This window comes from Herpailurus yagouaroundi, unplaced genomic scaffold (assembly GCF_014898765.1).
Source record: "Herpailurus yagouaroundi ecotype Mexico unplaced genomic scaffold, PumYag 222, whole genome shotgun sequence".
NCBI lineage: Eukaryota > Metazoa > Chordata > Mammalia > Carnivora > Felidae > Herpailurus > Herpailurus yagouaroundi.
In genome coordinates, this window is record NW_024412453.1 from 18,857,956 (window position 1) to 18,873,338 (window position 15,383).

General features: G+C 64.2%; 1 protein-coding gene and 1 long non-coding RNA gene across 2 annotated transcripts in view; both read right to left on the reverse strand.

Annotated features, from left to right (window-relative positions):
* The window catches only part of CACNA1H (calcium voltage-gated channel subunit alpha1 H), a 68,049-nt gene that overhangs the window by 22,744 nt on the left and 29,922 nt on the right, over nucleotides 1-15,383 (reverse strand). Inside the window, exons 4-7 of the mRNA XM_040458691.1 lie at nucleotides 3,430-3,541; nucleotides 3,185-3,318; nucleotides 2,659-2,756; nucleotides 214-373 (exon numbers count right to left, since the gene is read on the reverse strand). Coding sequence (XP_040314625.1) covers nucleotides 214-373; nucleotides 2,659-2,756; nucleotides 3,185-3,318; nucleotides 3,430-3,541 — 504 coding nt within the window. The remainder of the gene's footprint in view (nucleotides 1-213; nucleotides 374-2,658; nucleotides 2,757-3,184; nucleotides 3,319-3,429; nucleotides 3,542-15,383) is intronic.
* Nucleotides 6,455-11,843, reverse strand: LOC121019740 (uncharacterized). Its single transcript, XR_005785753.1, has 2 exons — nucleotides 8,180-11,843; nucleotides 6,455-7,662 (listed from the first exon to the last, which is right to left on the reverse strand). It is a non-coding gene; the product is annotated as an uncharacterized LOC121019740 (long non-coding RNA).

The following is a 15,383-nucleotide window of genomic DNA, read 5'->3' on the forward strand; positions in this document are numbered from 1 at the left end:
GGGGCGGGGCATTGTCCTGGGCTGGGGGAGGAGCATCCTGGGGATGGCGCATCAGGTGCCAGGCAGGCGGGGGAGGAGCCTGCTAGGGGCGGAGCATCTGGGGCTGCGCTGGAAGGGGAGGAGCCTGCTGGGGACGGAACACTTGGGGCTGGGCTGGAAGGGGAGGAGCCTGCTGGGGGTGCACAACCCACAAGAGCCCTTAGGGCCACCCACCTGGCAAAGGTGCTGTCCAGGAAGCAGCGGTTGCGAAGCAGACCAGCCCAGAGCTGTACACCCACGATGCCGAAGATGAAGAAGACAAAGAAACAGAGCAGAAGGACGTTCCCGAGCATGGGCAGTGTGTCCAGCAGCAGCGTGACCAGGATCCGCATGCCTGCAGGTGGCAAAGAAACAAGTCAGCAGGGCGGTGCTCTCCTGGGGTTCCTCTAGGCCCCCACCCCTCCTGTGGGCCCTGCACCCTCCAGCTGTTCATACATGGGTATCAGCGACTCGGGGTGGGGGGAACCTGCACTGTGTCCCTACACATTCAGCGGGCGAGACACAAGGACCCCTGTAGATCAGACCTACATAAAGGACAGCAGGGCTGTGGGCCTAGGTCTCGAGGCTGATGGGTTCCCCCCACTCCTCCTGAATGACTGCCAGAGCCCCAGGGACCCCCAGCAGCTCAGGCTTTGGGCTGCTTCCAGCCCTCAGGAGCCTGGGGTCTTGCAACGGGGACAGGGCTGGGAGCATTTCTTTCCGTGCTCTGCGGGAACCATGCAGAAGTGGGCCCTGCACTGGAGGGAGGTGGGGGGGCCGCACAGACACCCAGGGCACGTGGTGGTTTTTCCAGAGAGAGTTTTGAAGCCCTTGTTGCCTGGGTGCTGGGGGCTGTGAGAGGGTAAGTTAATTAATCCAGTCACCCAAGCCCTGTGTGCCCTCTACTCACCTGCACCTGTCCCCTCCCAGACCTGAACAAGGGTAAGACAAACAAGGGCCAAGGCTCAGGCAGCAAACAGCACCCTCAGTCAGGGGTGGGGGCAGGTGCCGAGGCCTCAGAGCAGCACCTGTGAAGTGGCAAATGGCAGAACGGGCACCTGGGGTCACAGGGGGTGAACCATAGCCAGGAATGGCATGGAAGTTTCAGAAGTGGCGGGGAGAAAGATTTTTTTAATTTTTTTTTTTTTTTTTTTTACATTTATTTACTTTTCAAAGACAGAGAGCACAAGCAGGGGAGGGGCAGAGAGAGAAGGAGACACAGAACCTGAAGCAGGCTCCACACTCCGAGCCACCAGCACAGACCCCAACGCGGGGCTCGAACTCGCGGACCGCACAATCATGACCTGTACCGAAGTCGGCCACTCAACCGACTGAGCCACCCAGGCGCCCCAAAGGGGAGGAAGATTTGTAAGGGACACGCAGCCAGACATGAACTGGCTCAAAGGGCACAGATGTGATCCAGGGATCAGAGTGGACCCCAGGAAGCCAGTGAGATGCAACTCTGCCTAGGGGAGGTGCGCAGTTTGGGACAGGGAAATGTCCCCAGAGGGAGGCCAGGCTGCTGGGGACAGTTCTGGACACTGTAGACATTTAGCCTGAAAAGCGAGTTCTGCAGAAATGGGCCGTGTTGTGGCTTCCCTGCTCTCAAAGGTGGGCCCAGGTGAGCAGACTGCATGGTGGGTGCCAGGCACCGAGCTGAGAGCCATGCACACCAGCTCCCCTCACGCTCACATCCACCTGGGGGGGGGCGGGTACCACTAGTGTCCTGCTGTTACAGCGGGGAAAACCGAGGCTCAGGGAGGTCAGTACCTTTCCCAGGCTCACACAGCACCTGAGCCCCACCTGACCCCTGAGGACAGAGCCAACTGGGCAGGCGGGAAAAAGACCCAGGTGTCCCCCAGCACAGCACAACTCCGTGACACCTGCCCTCTGGTGGAGCTGACGGGCCCGTGGCAGGGGGGGTACTGGTCCCTGGCGGGGGGGGGGGGGGCGCCCCCCCCGGGGGGCGGGGGGACAGGCCTGGGTGCCGAAGCTGCCAGGACTCAGGCCTCCCCACTGGAGAGGCTGTGTGCACACGGTACGCGCAGACCTGTGCACACACACGTACGCACACGCCTTACGTGGTACTGTGGGCACTGACTGCCCTCCTGCCCAGGGAGAGGAACGGCTGAATTCACACGCGACACCGGAAAAGACTCAAACCATTCCCCCGCATGGGCAGATGACCCGTGTAAGGGCGGGCCGCTTTCCAAACAAGCACCCACGTGACTTCCCGGAAGCTTCTCTACGCTGCCCTGAAGCACCAGACGCCTCTGGCGGAGACAGGACCTGAGAGTCAGTGGCACGCGCCAGATGACGAAGCCACCAGGGCCTGCACAGCCCCCAGTGTGACCCAAATGTCGTGCAGATGAGAAGCCCGAGGCCCAGAGCATCCGGTCACCCCGCCGCACTGTGGGGAGCCAGGACCCCACACTGCCTGCCTGTCACACCGCAACATGGTCCAGGATGGCTCTGTCCTCCCCAAAAGGGGCAAATCCTCCAGGGCCCTCCTCCCCCAGGACGAGGGTCTGTGCTGGGGCCAGAGAGTCCAGAAGCAGGCGGTGTGCCCTAGGGGACCCTTGAGAGCTGTCAGTAAGGCCGGTAGGACACCCAGTCCTGTCCCACAAAGGGGTCACTTACTGGGCACACGGTTGATGGCGCGGAGGGGCCGCAACACACGCACCGTCCGGATGGCGGAGAGGCTCACGTTGTGTCCGTCCAGGGAGTACTCCATCATGCTGGTGGAGGGGCAGCGGGACACAGAGGCTCAGGGGGTGCCCACAGCCCCGGGGGCAGAGGTGAGCACAGCCCTTCTCCAGGGCCAGGAGGCCCCAGGCAGGTGACCACACGTTGGGGGCCTGGTCCCCGAGCTGTACGCCGAGCCTCCCTGGGTCACCACTGGGGCCCCTTACCGCTCACCCCATCTGCCTGTCCTGCCACCCCCACTGCCAGCACAGGGAGCCCCAGGACCCGCATCCCGCTCCCTGGCAGAGGCTCCCCACCCTCAGCCTCCTCCCAGATTAGGCTTTGCCGGGGGGGGGGGCCCCTGCAGAGGGCACCACCCATCCCCCTTCCTGGAGGGCCCCAGGGGCTCCCAGCCAGGCTCGGTCAGGCACCGGCGCCACCGCGGGGCAGCCCTAGCTTTGGGGGTCCAGGGGGTCCGTACCCCGCCATGACGATGAAGAAATCCAGCCTGTTCCACGTGTCGCCCAGGTAGCACTTCTGCCCGAACAGCCCCAGGGCGACCATCTTGATGATCATCTCCACGGCAAAGAAGGCGAAGATGAAGTCGTCGAAGGCCTGGTGGGAGGCGGGGCCTGAAAGGCGCGGCCTGGGAGGCGGGGCCTGCACCCCCGCACCCAGGGGCTGCCCCCGCACGCCCGCACCCGGGGATGCCCACCACGGGCCCACCTCCAGGATGCTGCAGCGCTCCGACCGGCACTCGACGTCCTCGCAGGGCCGGAACATTCCCAGGGTCACGCAGTTGAGCATGATGACCAGCATGCTGACGTGCTCGAACCACGTGCGGCAGGCGGTCGAGTTAAGGGTGGACGCTGGAGGCTGAGACGGCCGCGGGGCAGCAGGGCAGGGGGCGGCTGCACCCCTACGGCCGCCACGGTGCCTACAGGCACGTCACGGGCTGAACCCTCAACAGCCCCCGCGCCCACCCCGTTGGCCGGGCCTCAAGGGGCAGAGCCCTGGTGCTGGCCACCGTGCGCAGTGACCGCTGCATTCCCGCGTGGGCCACTGCTGCCACCCCCGCGCTGTGGATGACGGCTGCGGCCCCTCTGCCAGGCTCTCCCCCCACCAGCTCGGGTGTTCCAGAGTGAGGCCACACACTCGGTGCCCAGCCGGGACACCAACACATGCTGCAGACGCACACGAACCTTGAGGGGGACTCCACGCTAACCCCCACGTGATGCCAGCAGGCGCGGGGTGCCCTGACCACAGCAGCTGGGATGACGGACACAGGCTTTAGCTCAGCTCAGGGACTGCGCATGGAGGACCCACAGCCCTCCTGTGCGCCTGGATGGATGGGGGCCAGGGAGGCCACCCCAAGCGGCCTGCAGCGACCGGCCACCTCCAAGAGTGTCCTGCTGGCAGGAGTGCGTCCAGGTGGCGTGGGGGCCTCGGGAGCTGGGTCAGCAGCCACCCCCAGGTACTCTGCACCTCCGCCACTCAGACCCGCGAGAACTCCCGGGCATTCCCAGAGCAGCCACCAGGTGGCGCTGGGGCCCCACGCAGGCTGCACAGTGGCCTGGCCCACCGTAGCTGTCTCTGCGAAGGGGTGCATCCCTACACCCAGCCCAGCTGGATCCCCAGGAACTCAGGGAGCATGTGAGGCATGGGGAGACAGCCAGGCAGCACGGGGGACGGGGGCTCCACACAAACCCTGTGGACGCACGCACGCAGTCCTCGTGGCCGAGAGGGCTTGGCGGTACTCTGTGCACCGCCTCCCCGCCCCCCCCCCCATGTCATCCCCACCGCACGAATCCCTGGACCCACCTCTGAGGTGGGCTTTCTGTGGGGCTGCCTAAGCCAGAGAACAAAGGGAGAAGAGCAATGGCCTAGGTGACCAGAACCTGGGGCACGGTGGGGATAAGGCCTGGGGAGGTGAATGGGGTCAGAAACACGGGGCATGAAGGAGACTCCTCTGCAGGGGCTGGAAGCAGCCCGTGCCCTCGTCTCCCCCAGCCTCCTGGGCAGGGGCAGAGCCAGCAGGGCACAGTGCAGGGGCAAGAGTGGGTCAGGGCCAGCAGGGCACAGTCCGGCGCGGTGCCAGGCCACCAGGGTAATTATGTTCCCGCCGAGAGCGCCGTAATTACAGTTAATGGGTTCAGCAGTAACAAGTGTTTCTTCTGTGGTCTGGCTGCAGAAAAACAGAAGTCAGCTTCCTGCTAAGGCGGCACCCTGGCCCCCAAGCCCCATGATGGGTTGTCCGGGGAGGACAGGCTGACACCCTGGGGGGTTCAGACAGCTGGGCTAACGGCAGCACCAAATACCCAGGGTGTACCCACTGTGCATAAGCCTGGATCCATCTGGGGATCTTGGGGACCCCCTGCACAGATTGGGTCCCATGCTGTCACGGCGTGCTGAGGCTGCACATGGGCGCTGGTCCTCTCCACCACCCAGGCACCACTCTGCTGGCCTCCCGACCCCTCTGTCCCTCCATTGCTGCGGTAATAGCTCTGTGGAGAGCTCACGTGTGGATAGGATGTGTGTGTGTGTGTGTGTGTGTGTGTGTGTGTGTGTGTGTGTGTGTCTGTGTGTGTGTCATGAAGGCAGAGCTGTGGTCAGTGACACAGAATGGCTCAGCAGACCGGCCTGCAGGGAGACAAAGCCCCACATCCCCACCAGGCACGGCAAGTGGCTCTGGGCAGGCGACAGTGGGATGGCGTGAGGGAGTGCATCCCACCCCACCCCTCCTCCCTGACCCAGGTAGACCCTGGGTCTTGCAGCTGCACGCCCCGCCCCCACCTGGCAGGGAGGCAGCATACACGAGCCTGGGGCCCCCAATGTGCGTGTGCAGCCACCCGTGCAGGTGTGGGGACTGTCTGCCTCTTTGGAACCTGGAACCCCCTCTCTCTGTCCCAGCACCCCAAGCTCTCCCAGGCTGGGCTGCCTCCCCCACCAGGGAATCCTGTTTCTCCAGCCTGCTGCCTGACTTCTCCCAGGCTTGCGCCAGTGCTCACTCAAGATCCCCCTGGAGACCCCCCTGTAGGAACATCCAAACCAGGGAAGGTGTCCTCAATGAGGTGATGAATGTGCATGGTGGCCCTACACCTGGCCCAGAACAAACCCACCGGCTACCCCCAAGCCCCTAATCAGCACTGCCACAGCCACTCCCGCCAAGCTGTGGTGTGGCCCCTGTTCTGGACCCTGGGGCACAGGGCCAGGCAGGGAATGAAGGGGTAGGTACAGGCATCTCCTGGCCTGGGGGTTTCTTGCAGGGGACCTGATCTAGACCCCAGAGCTGGTGTCAGGCAAAGCGGAGGACATCTACCCTCAACAGTGGGCAGGAGGCAGACTATTCAGGCCAGGAGCTAGGAAGGGCCCTCACTCCCCAGGAGGAGACACAAACCAGGCCCCCAGGAACTTGAAAAGACAGCTCTCCTGGGGGCCCCTGAGCTGGGGTCCTACCTCCCCTGTTCTTCCCAAACTGCTGGCAAGCCATGCCCGCCCATCCGCTTCAGGTTCCTCCTGACGGTGCTGCTCCTATGGGCCTTGGCCCGCCTGCCCCACCCATGAGGCATGTCCTGGGGCTCAGGACCCCTCAGGCAGGAGTCTGGGTACCCATCCTGGAGAGCATGAACACAGGTTCATCCAAGAAGTGGGACGCTATCGGTGTGTGTGTGTGTGTGTGTGTGTGCGCGCGCGCGCGTGTGACTGGGATAACCACGCCGGTCAGCATGGCTCCAGCACCTAGAAAGTTCTCCATCCATCACTGAGATCGCTTGCCCTTGTGGGGCTACTATGCTAGTGATAGAGCCTCTGTAGCCTCTACCTCTCTCCCCCACAACCCCAAACACACACCTGGGAGGGAAGAGATCCTAGGGTCCTGCATCGGGGCCCCGAGACTTTGCCTCGGTCCGTGTAAAGGAAAGTGCACAGGAGCATGTGTGGTCCTCACAGGCAGCACAGGTCCTGTGGATAGCCAGGAGGCTCCCCCGAGACAGGGGTCACAGGGCTGAATCAGCCCCCCACATCAGCAAGGCCACCTTCCTCCCCCATCACACTTTAGTGGGTAGCTGAGGACAGGCAGTGCCACCCAGCTACCCATCCAGAGCCCAGTGACTTCTGGAGACTTAATTACACAGATGGGTTTTCTGGATTTTAATTAAAAATCCTTTAGGTTTGGAACCAACTTCTGCAAATTAGAGTCAATTTCCACCATGGATCCAAGGAAGCCAAGCTGATGCGCAAGCAGGAGGAGGCAGCGACTCCTGCATAGGGAGGGGCCCACAGTGCTGCCCAGGGCCTGGCCACAGAGGCTCCGGGGGCTTGAGTCCAAAGCTGAATGAGATGGTCTCACCCACAGGATCCCAGAGCCAGCAAGGCTCTGTCTGGCCAGCAGTGAGCCCTCTGACCTACACTCTTTGAGCGCCCTGGTCCCAGGCCCTCCCTCAGGGCTGGAGACCCCACCAGCGGCGGGGGCAGGGATCCTGTCTGTCGGGAGACCCCTTAGACGTCATGCCCACGCTGTGAGCCCCACACTCCGCACTCAGAGCCCTTCCAGCATATTCTGCCCAGCCTGGCCTGACGCCAGCCTTTCATACCTCCCCGCTTCCCTTCAGGCCTTTGCTGAACCAAGGCTGCACCACCTCTGGCAGCCACGCCACGGCTGGCCCCCCAGCCCTGGCGGGTGTGGAGGAGGGGCCCAATCCTGTGCTGAGGCTCTCGGTGCCAACTTCCTGACCTCTCCGACCATGGCTCCAATGCACCCCACACAGACACCCCAACGCGAGGCCGCAGTGGCGAGGAGGTGGTGGCCGCTGTCCGTGGTGCTGAAACCGGCCCTGCCGGGGCTTGCTCAGGGCTGGGCCACTTGCTGGACAGCCCGGGGGGATGCTGCTCGCCTGAGGGTCTGAGGCTTTGCTGGGAACCGCTCCATCAAGCCACCCTTCCTCATTCTCAGACTCCCAGCTGGTTAAGAAAAGCACACCAAGAGAGGCTTCGAAGATGGCACTGGCCTGTGAGCCCCATCTCCTCCTGTCCCCGGGCGTGGGCACTGGGTGGGAATGTCCCAGAAGGGGGGGTGACCCCAGCAGGGGTGACCCCAACAGGGCTGGAAGCCAGAAGGGGCTCATGGCCCCTCCCCAGTGACCGTGGTTTCTAGGGTCCTGGAACCAGGTGGAGTTCCCTGCAGACGCCTGCACGGCACGGGGCAGTGTGGTCCAAAGGGTGGTCCTGGACCCCCGAGCCAAAGCCTCATTGTTAACATGCAGCTCCCCACGGCCACCCAGCTGGCTCAAGGCCCCCAGACCCAGGGGGTGGGCCGTTTCTCCCCCTGCCCAGCTCTGAGCCAGAGGACGAGAGCCTGACGCCGACAATACCACTGCTTGCCCCTCCTCTTTTCTGAGCCTCGGCTTCCCCCACCCCCATACGATGGGAGTGTGGCAACTATATTTCAGGGGCTGAGGGAAGCACCCAGATTCCTTACCTTCTGTGGGAGCATCCAGCAGGCTCCATGTCCCCCCTACCCTCCCTCATCCTGAGAATGCCACTTCAGCTCCCCTGGCCGGCCCCACACACAAGGAGGGAGGGGATGTGGTGTTCACCAGAGGGACAGGGACAGGGGGCTGGACACCCCTCACTGAGAGACACACACCAACGGGGAACACAGCAGCTGGAGGGGCCCCTCCGCAGGGCATGTGGGGACCAGGCCCTGATCCCACAGGCTGGGCTCCCTGAGGGGCTGTCAGGAGATCACGCGGATAGATCTGCAAAGCTCTGTCTCCGGAAGATGAGAAAGCCCCGTGCAGGCCAGCCCCGCCCACCGCCCTCCAGAGCAATCTGCTCAGCCAGCTAAGCTCCATTAGACCAAATCCACGACAGCTTGGCGTGAATGTCCTCGTGTCTGGGGGGAGGGGATGGGAGGGGGGGGGCGGTGGGGCAGGAGCAGCAGGAAGCAGGGGGCCCAGGGTGGGGTGGGCCAGAGCCCCCTCCTCACCATGGCCTCAGCCAGGTCGGGTCCCCCGTCTGCCTGTCTGGGACCCACAGCAGCTGCCCCCGCAGCCGAGAGGCGGCCTTGGGCCGTTGTGATCCCCCGTACACGGGGAGTGCTCAGCCCAGACCCCCATGCGAGGCCCTCAGACACCAGCCTCGGACCCCGATGGGCCTTCAGTCTTCCTGGGTAGTGTGGACAAGTGGCCTGCATGGGCACATGGGGTGTAGGGGTCAGCTCAGCCAGTCCAGGGGCTCCACAGGTGCACGCGCCTGCCCCACAGACCACAGACACACAGCGGCCGATGGAGGTCCCACATGCCGGGCCAAGGGCCCCACTCCGGTTGGACCGCTGATGGGGGCAAGCCCTTCCCAGCCCTGGGGGAGGTGGTGTGGGGCCTTCCGTGCCGCTGTGCACACAGGGCCTGCCGCCCCCGCCCCCCAGCCTTCATTCTCCTGAGCATTCAAGCTTGCTCTTCCATTTTGCTCCAGGAGAAGAGCGTATGTTTATTCATGGGGGAGAAAGCCCATCCTACAAGGGAAAACAATTCTGGGCCACTGACAGCAGACGTCTACTGTACCCCACACGGCTGAGTGGGTGGCTGCAGACAGAACAGCTGTGGGGCCGGAAGAAACACCCCACGCAGGCCCGAGCCAGCCGCAGACCAGGCCCTGGGGCCCCGTGGGCAGCACGGGAGACCCCAAGAACCAGCCCACGTCTCAGTCACGGTGTGGCCTTCCCCGAGTCCAGCCCCTCCCGGGCGCTCCGCCCACACACCCACCAAGAGCCGGGCGGTTCCTGGGAACCAGTGAGGCTGCGGGCCCCGGGGCGAGCCAGGAAGTACCACGCGGGGCCCCTGAACATCAGACCGCGTCCACGGACAGGGTGCGAGGCTGCAGCGGGGCCGCCGGCACTGGCGCAGAAACACATCCTGAGCAGACAGAGACCACTGTTCGTGAAAACAGCTACCACGTGGAGGCTCGCTCCTCTAGGACGTGGCTTGACGCACGTGTACGAGAAGACGCGGGAAAGTTCCGGCAGAAACCCTCACGGGGAGGGAGTGAGACAGGGTCCAGGCCGAGGCCGGGCTGACGGGGCTGGCAGGAGTCGAGAGGCCACTTTTGCTGCCCCCTACCCACCCCCACCCCGTGCCCTCTCGGCCCCCCGGTTCAGTCTGTGTGATTATGCATCTTGCGTGTTCTTACTGGAGACACACGCGTGACGGGGCTTCCCCGACGCTTCCCCGCGGCCCCCATTCCTCTGCACCACTCGTGGACACCATCTCCAGCCCTCCAGGTGGGGCGGGCAAAACGGACAAGGGCTGAGCTTGGCATCAGGGCCCTCTGGAGACGGCCAGTTCCACGTGGAGCGTAGATGGCTGCTGGCAGCACCACGGACCCCATGCGGGCGCAGCTCCCAGCCAGGCGCACCCCAGTTCCTCAGACCATCAGGTCACACACGGCTCGGCACACCCCAGAGAGAGGAGGGCCCTCTGACAGACACGCACGGGCTCACGGCTGCCCACGGGAAGAAACAACCCAAACATCCACTAACTCACGCGCGGATAAACAAGGTGTGGCCCATCCGTACAGTGACACATCCCTCTGGCCGAGAAGAGGAGCAGAACCTCCACACCTGCTACCACGTGGGTGAATGGCACAGGTGGGGCGCTCGGGGACAGAAGCCAACGGAAGAGGACGAGGGTTGCGGGACCTGGTTCCAGGACCTGGGTTGCCTGTGTCCACCGCAGGCAAATGTGGACAGACCATGGACTAGTGGCTGCCAGGGGCTGGGGGAGGGGGGCAGAGAGTGAGAGCTAGTGGGGACAGGTTCCCTGTGGGGTGATGGAATGTTCTGGAACTAGGAAGAGCGGGAGGTGGCACCGCACCGTTAACACACTGAACTCTCCAGGACGTGTGCGTTTCACCTCAGTGGCTGAAACACAGAGTACTGGGGATTCTTTTTGACCACTCCATCTTGCTGGAGCCTCCAACGTGTCCTTGCTGTCCCTCAAATCCAGGCGGAGACTCAGGACCGGCACCTGGGCGGGCATGGAGGGAACCCCGCCCCCCGCCCCGGCTCCTCCGCCACGCGGCCTCCCTCCCTGCAGGGTACAGCAACCCCCCCAGCTCTGCGCAGATGGGCTCCCCAGCACTCCAGGGTCCTCCTGGTGGCTTCCCATCGTGGGTCCAGCTGCCCGTGGGGACAGCATCCAACGATGCCTCCCAGAACTCACAGCGGACCAGGGTAGCCGGGCCCCTGGGACCCTTGAAAGGCAGAGCAGGAGCTCCAAGTAGAGTACTAAGGCAAAGCCACTTGCCATCCTCCCTGGGCTGTTGTAGCCCAGGGACACCCTTGACCCTCAAAAACCCGGCCTGGACACCCCTGGTCCCGGCAGGGCCCAGGGCTCCAGCCCCACACCGCAGGGCCTCAGCAGGTCCAAACCTGTGCGCCTGCTAATGAAGCCCAAAGCCTGTGGGGACTCAGGCCTGGCGGGAGCCGCAGGCAGGGGTCTGCTCCCTGGTCTCGGGGGTTCTGGCAGGGCCCCTGCCCTTGGGGGACCCTGGTCTCCTGGGACCGACTCCTTCTCTGAAGCCCTGAAGGCCCCCTTGCTCAGCAGGTGTGGAGCGGAGACCTTTGGGGGCCCCGCCTGCACCCTATGGTGTGAACCACGCTGTGGTGGGCATCCACGTTCCTGCCGCCAGCATCCACCTTGTCGTCAGTGGGTCCCCCAAAGTCTTATCGCTTCTGCCCCAGCCTGGGGGGTCAGGCACCACCTGAAGGGAGAGCACACCCCCACCCAAACCCCGGGCAGAGGTACCTTCCCTGGTTCCCCGGTGACGATTATTCCATAAACACTCCTGCTTAATTAACTAGCGATGAATCAACTGATTAAGGCTTCAGCCGGCATGACGGGGCCCAGCCCAGGGTGGGATGTTCAACTGCAGATTAGGGGGCCTCGGGGCAGTGGCACTGAACAGGAATGCGGGTGTGTCCGGGCTGGGCTCGCACACGCTGGGCCCCCAGGGAACATCTCGGTCATCTCAGCAGTGCTCGGGCTCAGCCGCTCAGACCTCTGCAGCACAGGCCCAGCACCCCTCACCAGGACTGACTGGTGTGGTGAGCGATGAAGCCGGTGTGGCTGAGACCCGTGGAGGATGGGGGGGGGGGGGGGGGGGGGGGGTGGGAGGGTGGTGCCTGATGCTCTGGACAAAGCCAGCTACCCGGCACCTGCCACCATGCCAGGGCACCTCGTCTAACAGCTGTGGGAACGGACGATGCCCACGGGGCTCCTGGAGGAGGGCCTCTGTGCCACCAACCCTGACGCCCACAGGGGCACAGGCCCCGTGCTCCAGTCTCACATGGGGGACTCTCTGAGGAGGGAGAAGCAGCCACTCTAGATCCCACCATGAAGGAAGTTTCTCTCCCGCCTGAGGTTGTTGCCATGACAACAGGCTGCTGAAAAAGTAAGGAGGGGGCTCTGGGAAGGGCCCCCACCCCAGCTCACTCCCTCCAACAGCCCCCGGTCTCCAGCCTCCCCACCCACCCCTTAGGCCACCACCGCAGAATTTTAAGTGGGGGAAGGGGGTGGGGTCCCGAAGATTGTCAGCGTCTGGGAAGAAGGGGACGATGAGGGGAAGGCCTGGGGGCTCAGGCCAGGTGCGCCTGCAGGCAGACCATTTCCAAGTCAGAGACACGGTGGCCTTTTCGGCCTGTCCCCACCACACACGTCCACGCTGCACAGGAAGGGCCCTGGTTCCCTGTGGCCAACTCCCATTCATGCAACCCGTGGGGACACAGGACCCCTGCCCCAGCCAGCCACACGGGCCCTGGGGAACCACAGGTCTGCCGGCCCATCAAGAACTCCCTGGACGTGGCTCACCCAGCACCTTGGCGACAGGATCTGCCACAGCCACTGTGGGGGGCAGCGGTACCCGCCCCCCGAATCTGACATGGGCCCTGCCAGCCTCTGTGCCCGCCTGTCCCCTGGCCTCTCCCCAATGGTTCCTCTGCTCTGAGCCCCAGGCCCCTGCTGCTTCCCCTCCGGCCAGACTCAGGCTGCAGGGAGCCCTCCTCCCCACTCTGTCCTCGTCCCCATCCGCTCGCCCGTCCCTGGGCCGGTGTGACTCATGCTCACTGGGCTCCGGCTGGGGTGGGGAGCCAGAAGAGCTGGCCAAACATGGAGCTGTTTGCTCTGCGCCTGCGGCTCAGGGTCACGCGGGGGGAGTTCAGGGGGGCCGGGCCGTTCCCGGGAGATCACCTCCCCTGGGAAGACAAGAGGCTGTATGTAGGCCCCCTCCCCATCGGAGCCGGCCACCCACCCCGGCCACCCACCCCGTGATAGGAGCTCATCACCCCACCCGTGCACACCTCCGGCCACTGGAACATTCTTTCTCTGTTCTGAGAGCTTCTCCCTGTACCGGCGGCCCTGGACACTTCCGGAGCCGTGCTCTGGGACTCCCCAGGAAGCCAGCTCTGACCCAGCAATGAACCCCCTTCCCTAACCCCTGGGCACGCCTGCCCCCGCGAAGCCCAGGGCATCCAGGGCTGAGGCCCACGTCCTGCCCAGCAGAGCCCAGTGCCTGGTTCTGTTCTGAGCAGTTCGTGGCACCGACGCCCCTGCTGCCGGCCTGATTTCTGAGCTCATCTGGGCACCATGTTGTCCTCGCCCTAGCGGCATCCACCCCCATCTGCCGCAGAAGCAGCCCCCTCCCTGGACCCCGGCCGAGTAGGGCCCAGGGCAGCCAGACCCTGGCAAGAGACCTAGCCTGTGCCCGTGCGTGCCTGTGCGCTGAGCACTGGAGACCAGCGTCTGGGCATGCGTGTGTCCGCTCAGGTGCGTGGACTACCCATTCCTGTGTGCCATGCATGCCCCACACACGTGCATCGGAGCAGAAGATGTGCGGGCAGGCTAACACGATCGGACACGTACAGCCGAGCTCACCTTGCCAGGAGCGGGGTTGGAGGTTGGCTTTTCTCCGGAGGAAAGAGCGCCCCCACCCCACACAAAGCGAAACGCTCATTTACACAAACATCCTGGAGCCCGAGCACATGCCCACAGCTCCCTCTAATTGTGCACAATTTTAAAGACCATGCTAATTAGGAAGCGCGCTAATGTCTCTGCTTAGCTCTTAATAAGGAGCTTGATTTCGGATTTTTTCAAGGCATAATTGAGTGGAAAAGCACCCCGTCTCCACTTCCAATTATCATCCCGCAGGAAGCCTGACTGTGCTGGCCACGGACCCTCATGGAGACCCTGCCAGCCACTTGGTGGCGGCATGTGAGAGTGAGTTGGAGGCCCACAGCCCCCCTCCCAGGCCATTTTCCCGTCTGAAAGGGGAGCTAGCCCCCAGCTCTGTTCCTTTCCTGTATCTCAAGCTCTCCTGATGGATCTCCACGTCACAGCTCTGGCTCGATTCCTGCTGGAGCAGCTGAGGGCTTGAACACTCCTAGGACCGGGCCATCCCTTCGGGCTGGCTTTGTCCTGGATGCAGAAGGCGGGTGGACTGGCCTTGCCACGTGAAGCCTCCTTCCCAGCGAGGCTCCTCTGCGCAGGCTGGGGCCCCCTGCAGGGGGCTGTGCATAACACCCCCCCCCCTCCCGACCCTGGAAGGGAAAGGCGTGGGTGGGGGGGGCACAGAGCCAGGAGGGCCCCCGGGGAGGAGGACAGACCGCCCGTGGGGACAGGGCTTCGGGGCCTGCTCTGGGCAGGAATTCTCCGGGCCAGAAATAACTGCCTCGGCACCAGTGCGCAGCTGCCCGAGGCCCAAATTAGCGACCCCGGGGGACTGGACGCTCCTTCCCTGGGAACTCGGCCTGGGGAACGCGCCTACCCCACCCCCAGCCGGCAGGCCGCCCGAGACCACGGCCCCAGGGTGTGTAGGGGCTGAAGGCAGCTCCCTCCAGCAAGAGCCCCGGGCCACACCCCAGCAGTGACCGACCCGGAGGCCGGGAGCCCGCGGGTGGGGTCTGGCTTCCTCAGCTCTGCCCCACGGAGGGCAGGGCCAACCCCTCACGGTCCCACAAACACCCGACACATGCAGTGACCACGGTGGGAACACGCATCACGTGCAGGTATACATCTCTGCACACATGGGAGCCTGGCAAAGGGGCCCCCGCAGCAGGACTGTCCCCACGACCCTGCCCACGCCAGCCGGCCCCTCCCTGAAAATCCCAGCCTCCCCCCAGGCGTTGCCTGGCAACTGGGCATTAAGAAGGAAGGGCAGGGGGCGCCTGGGGGGCTCAGTCTGTTGGGCATCTGACTCGATGTCGGTTCTGGTCACCATCTCATGGTTGGTGGGATTGAGCCCCGTGTCAGGCTCTGCGCTGACTGCAAGGAACATGCTCGGGAGTCTCTGTCTCCCGCTCTCTGTCCCTCTCCCGCTTGTGTATGCGCTGGCTCACTCTCTCTCAAAATAAAAAAACATTAAAAAAAAAGGAAAAGGGGCTCCCCCATGGCACCCCCCCCCCCACCAACAGCTGGGCAGCCAAGGCCTCCTTCTGGGGGGGCTGGAACAGGGGAAGGGCCCCCAGACCTCCCACCCGAGGTCAGGGACCAAGTCCAGCCCCCACCCACAGACACGACACACCCTCTCCAAGGGCCCACAGGTCACCTTCCCCAACGTGCTGGTAGCCAAGAGCCCCCAGGCACAGGACAGCTGGGGGGCCTGCAGGGCACGGGGGTTTTTAAGTCCCTGGC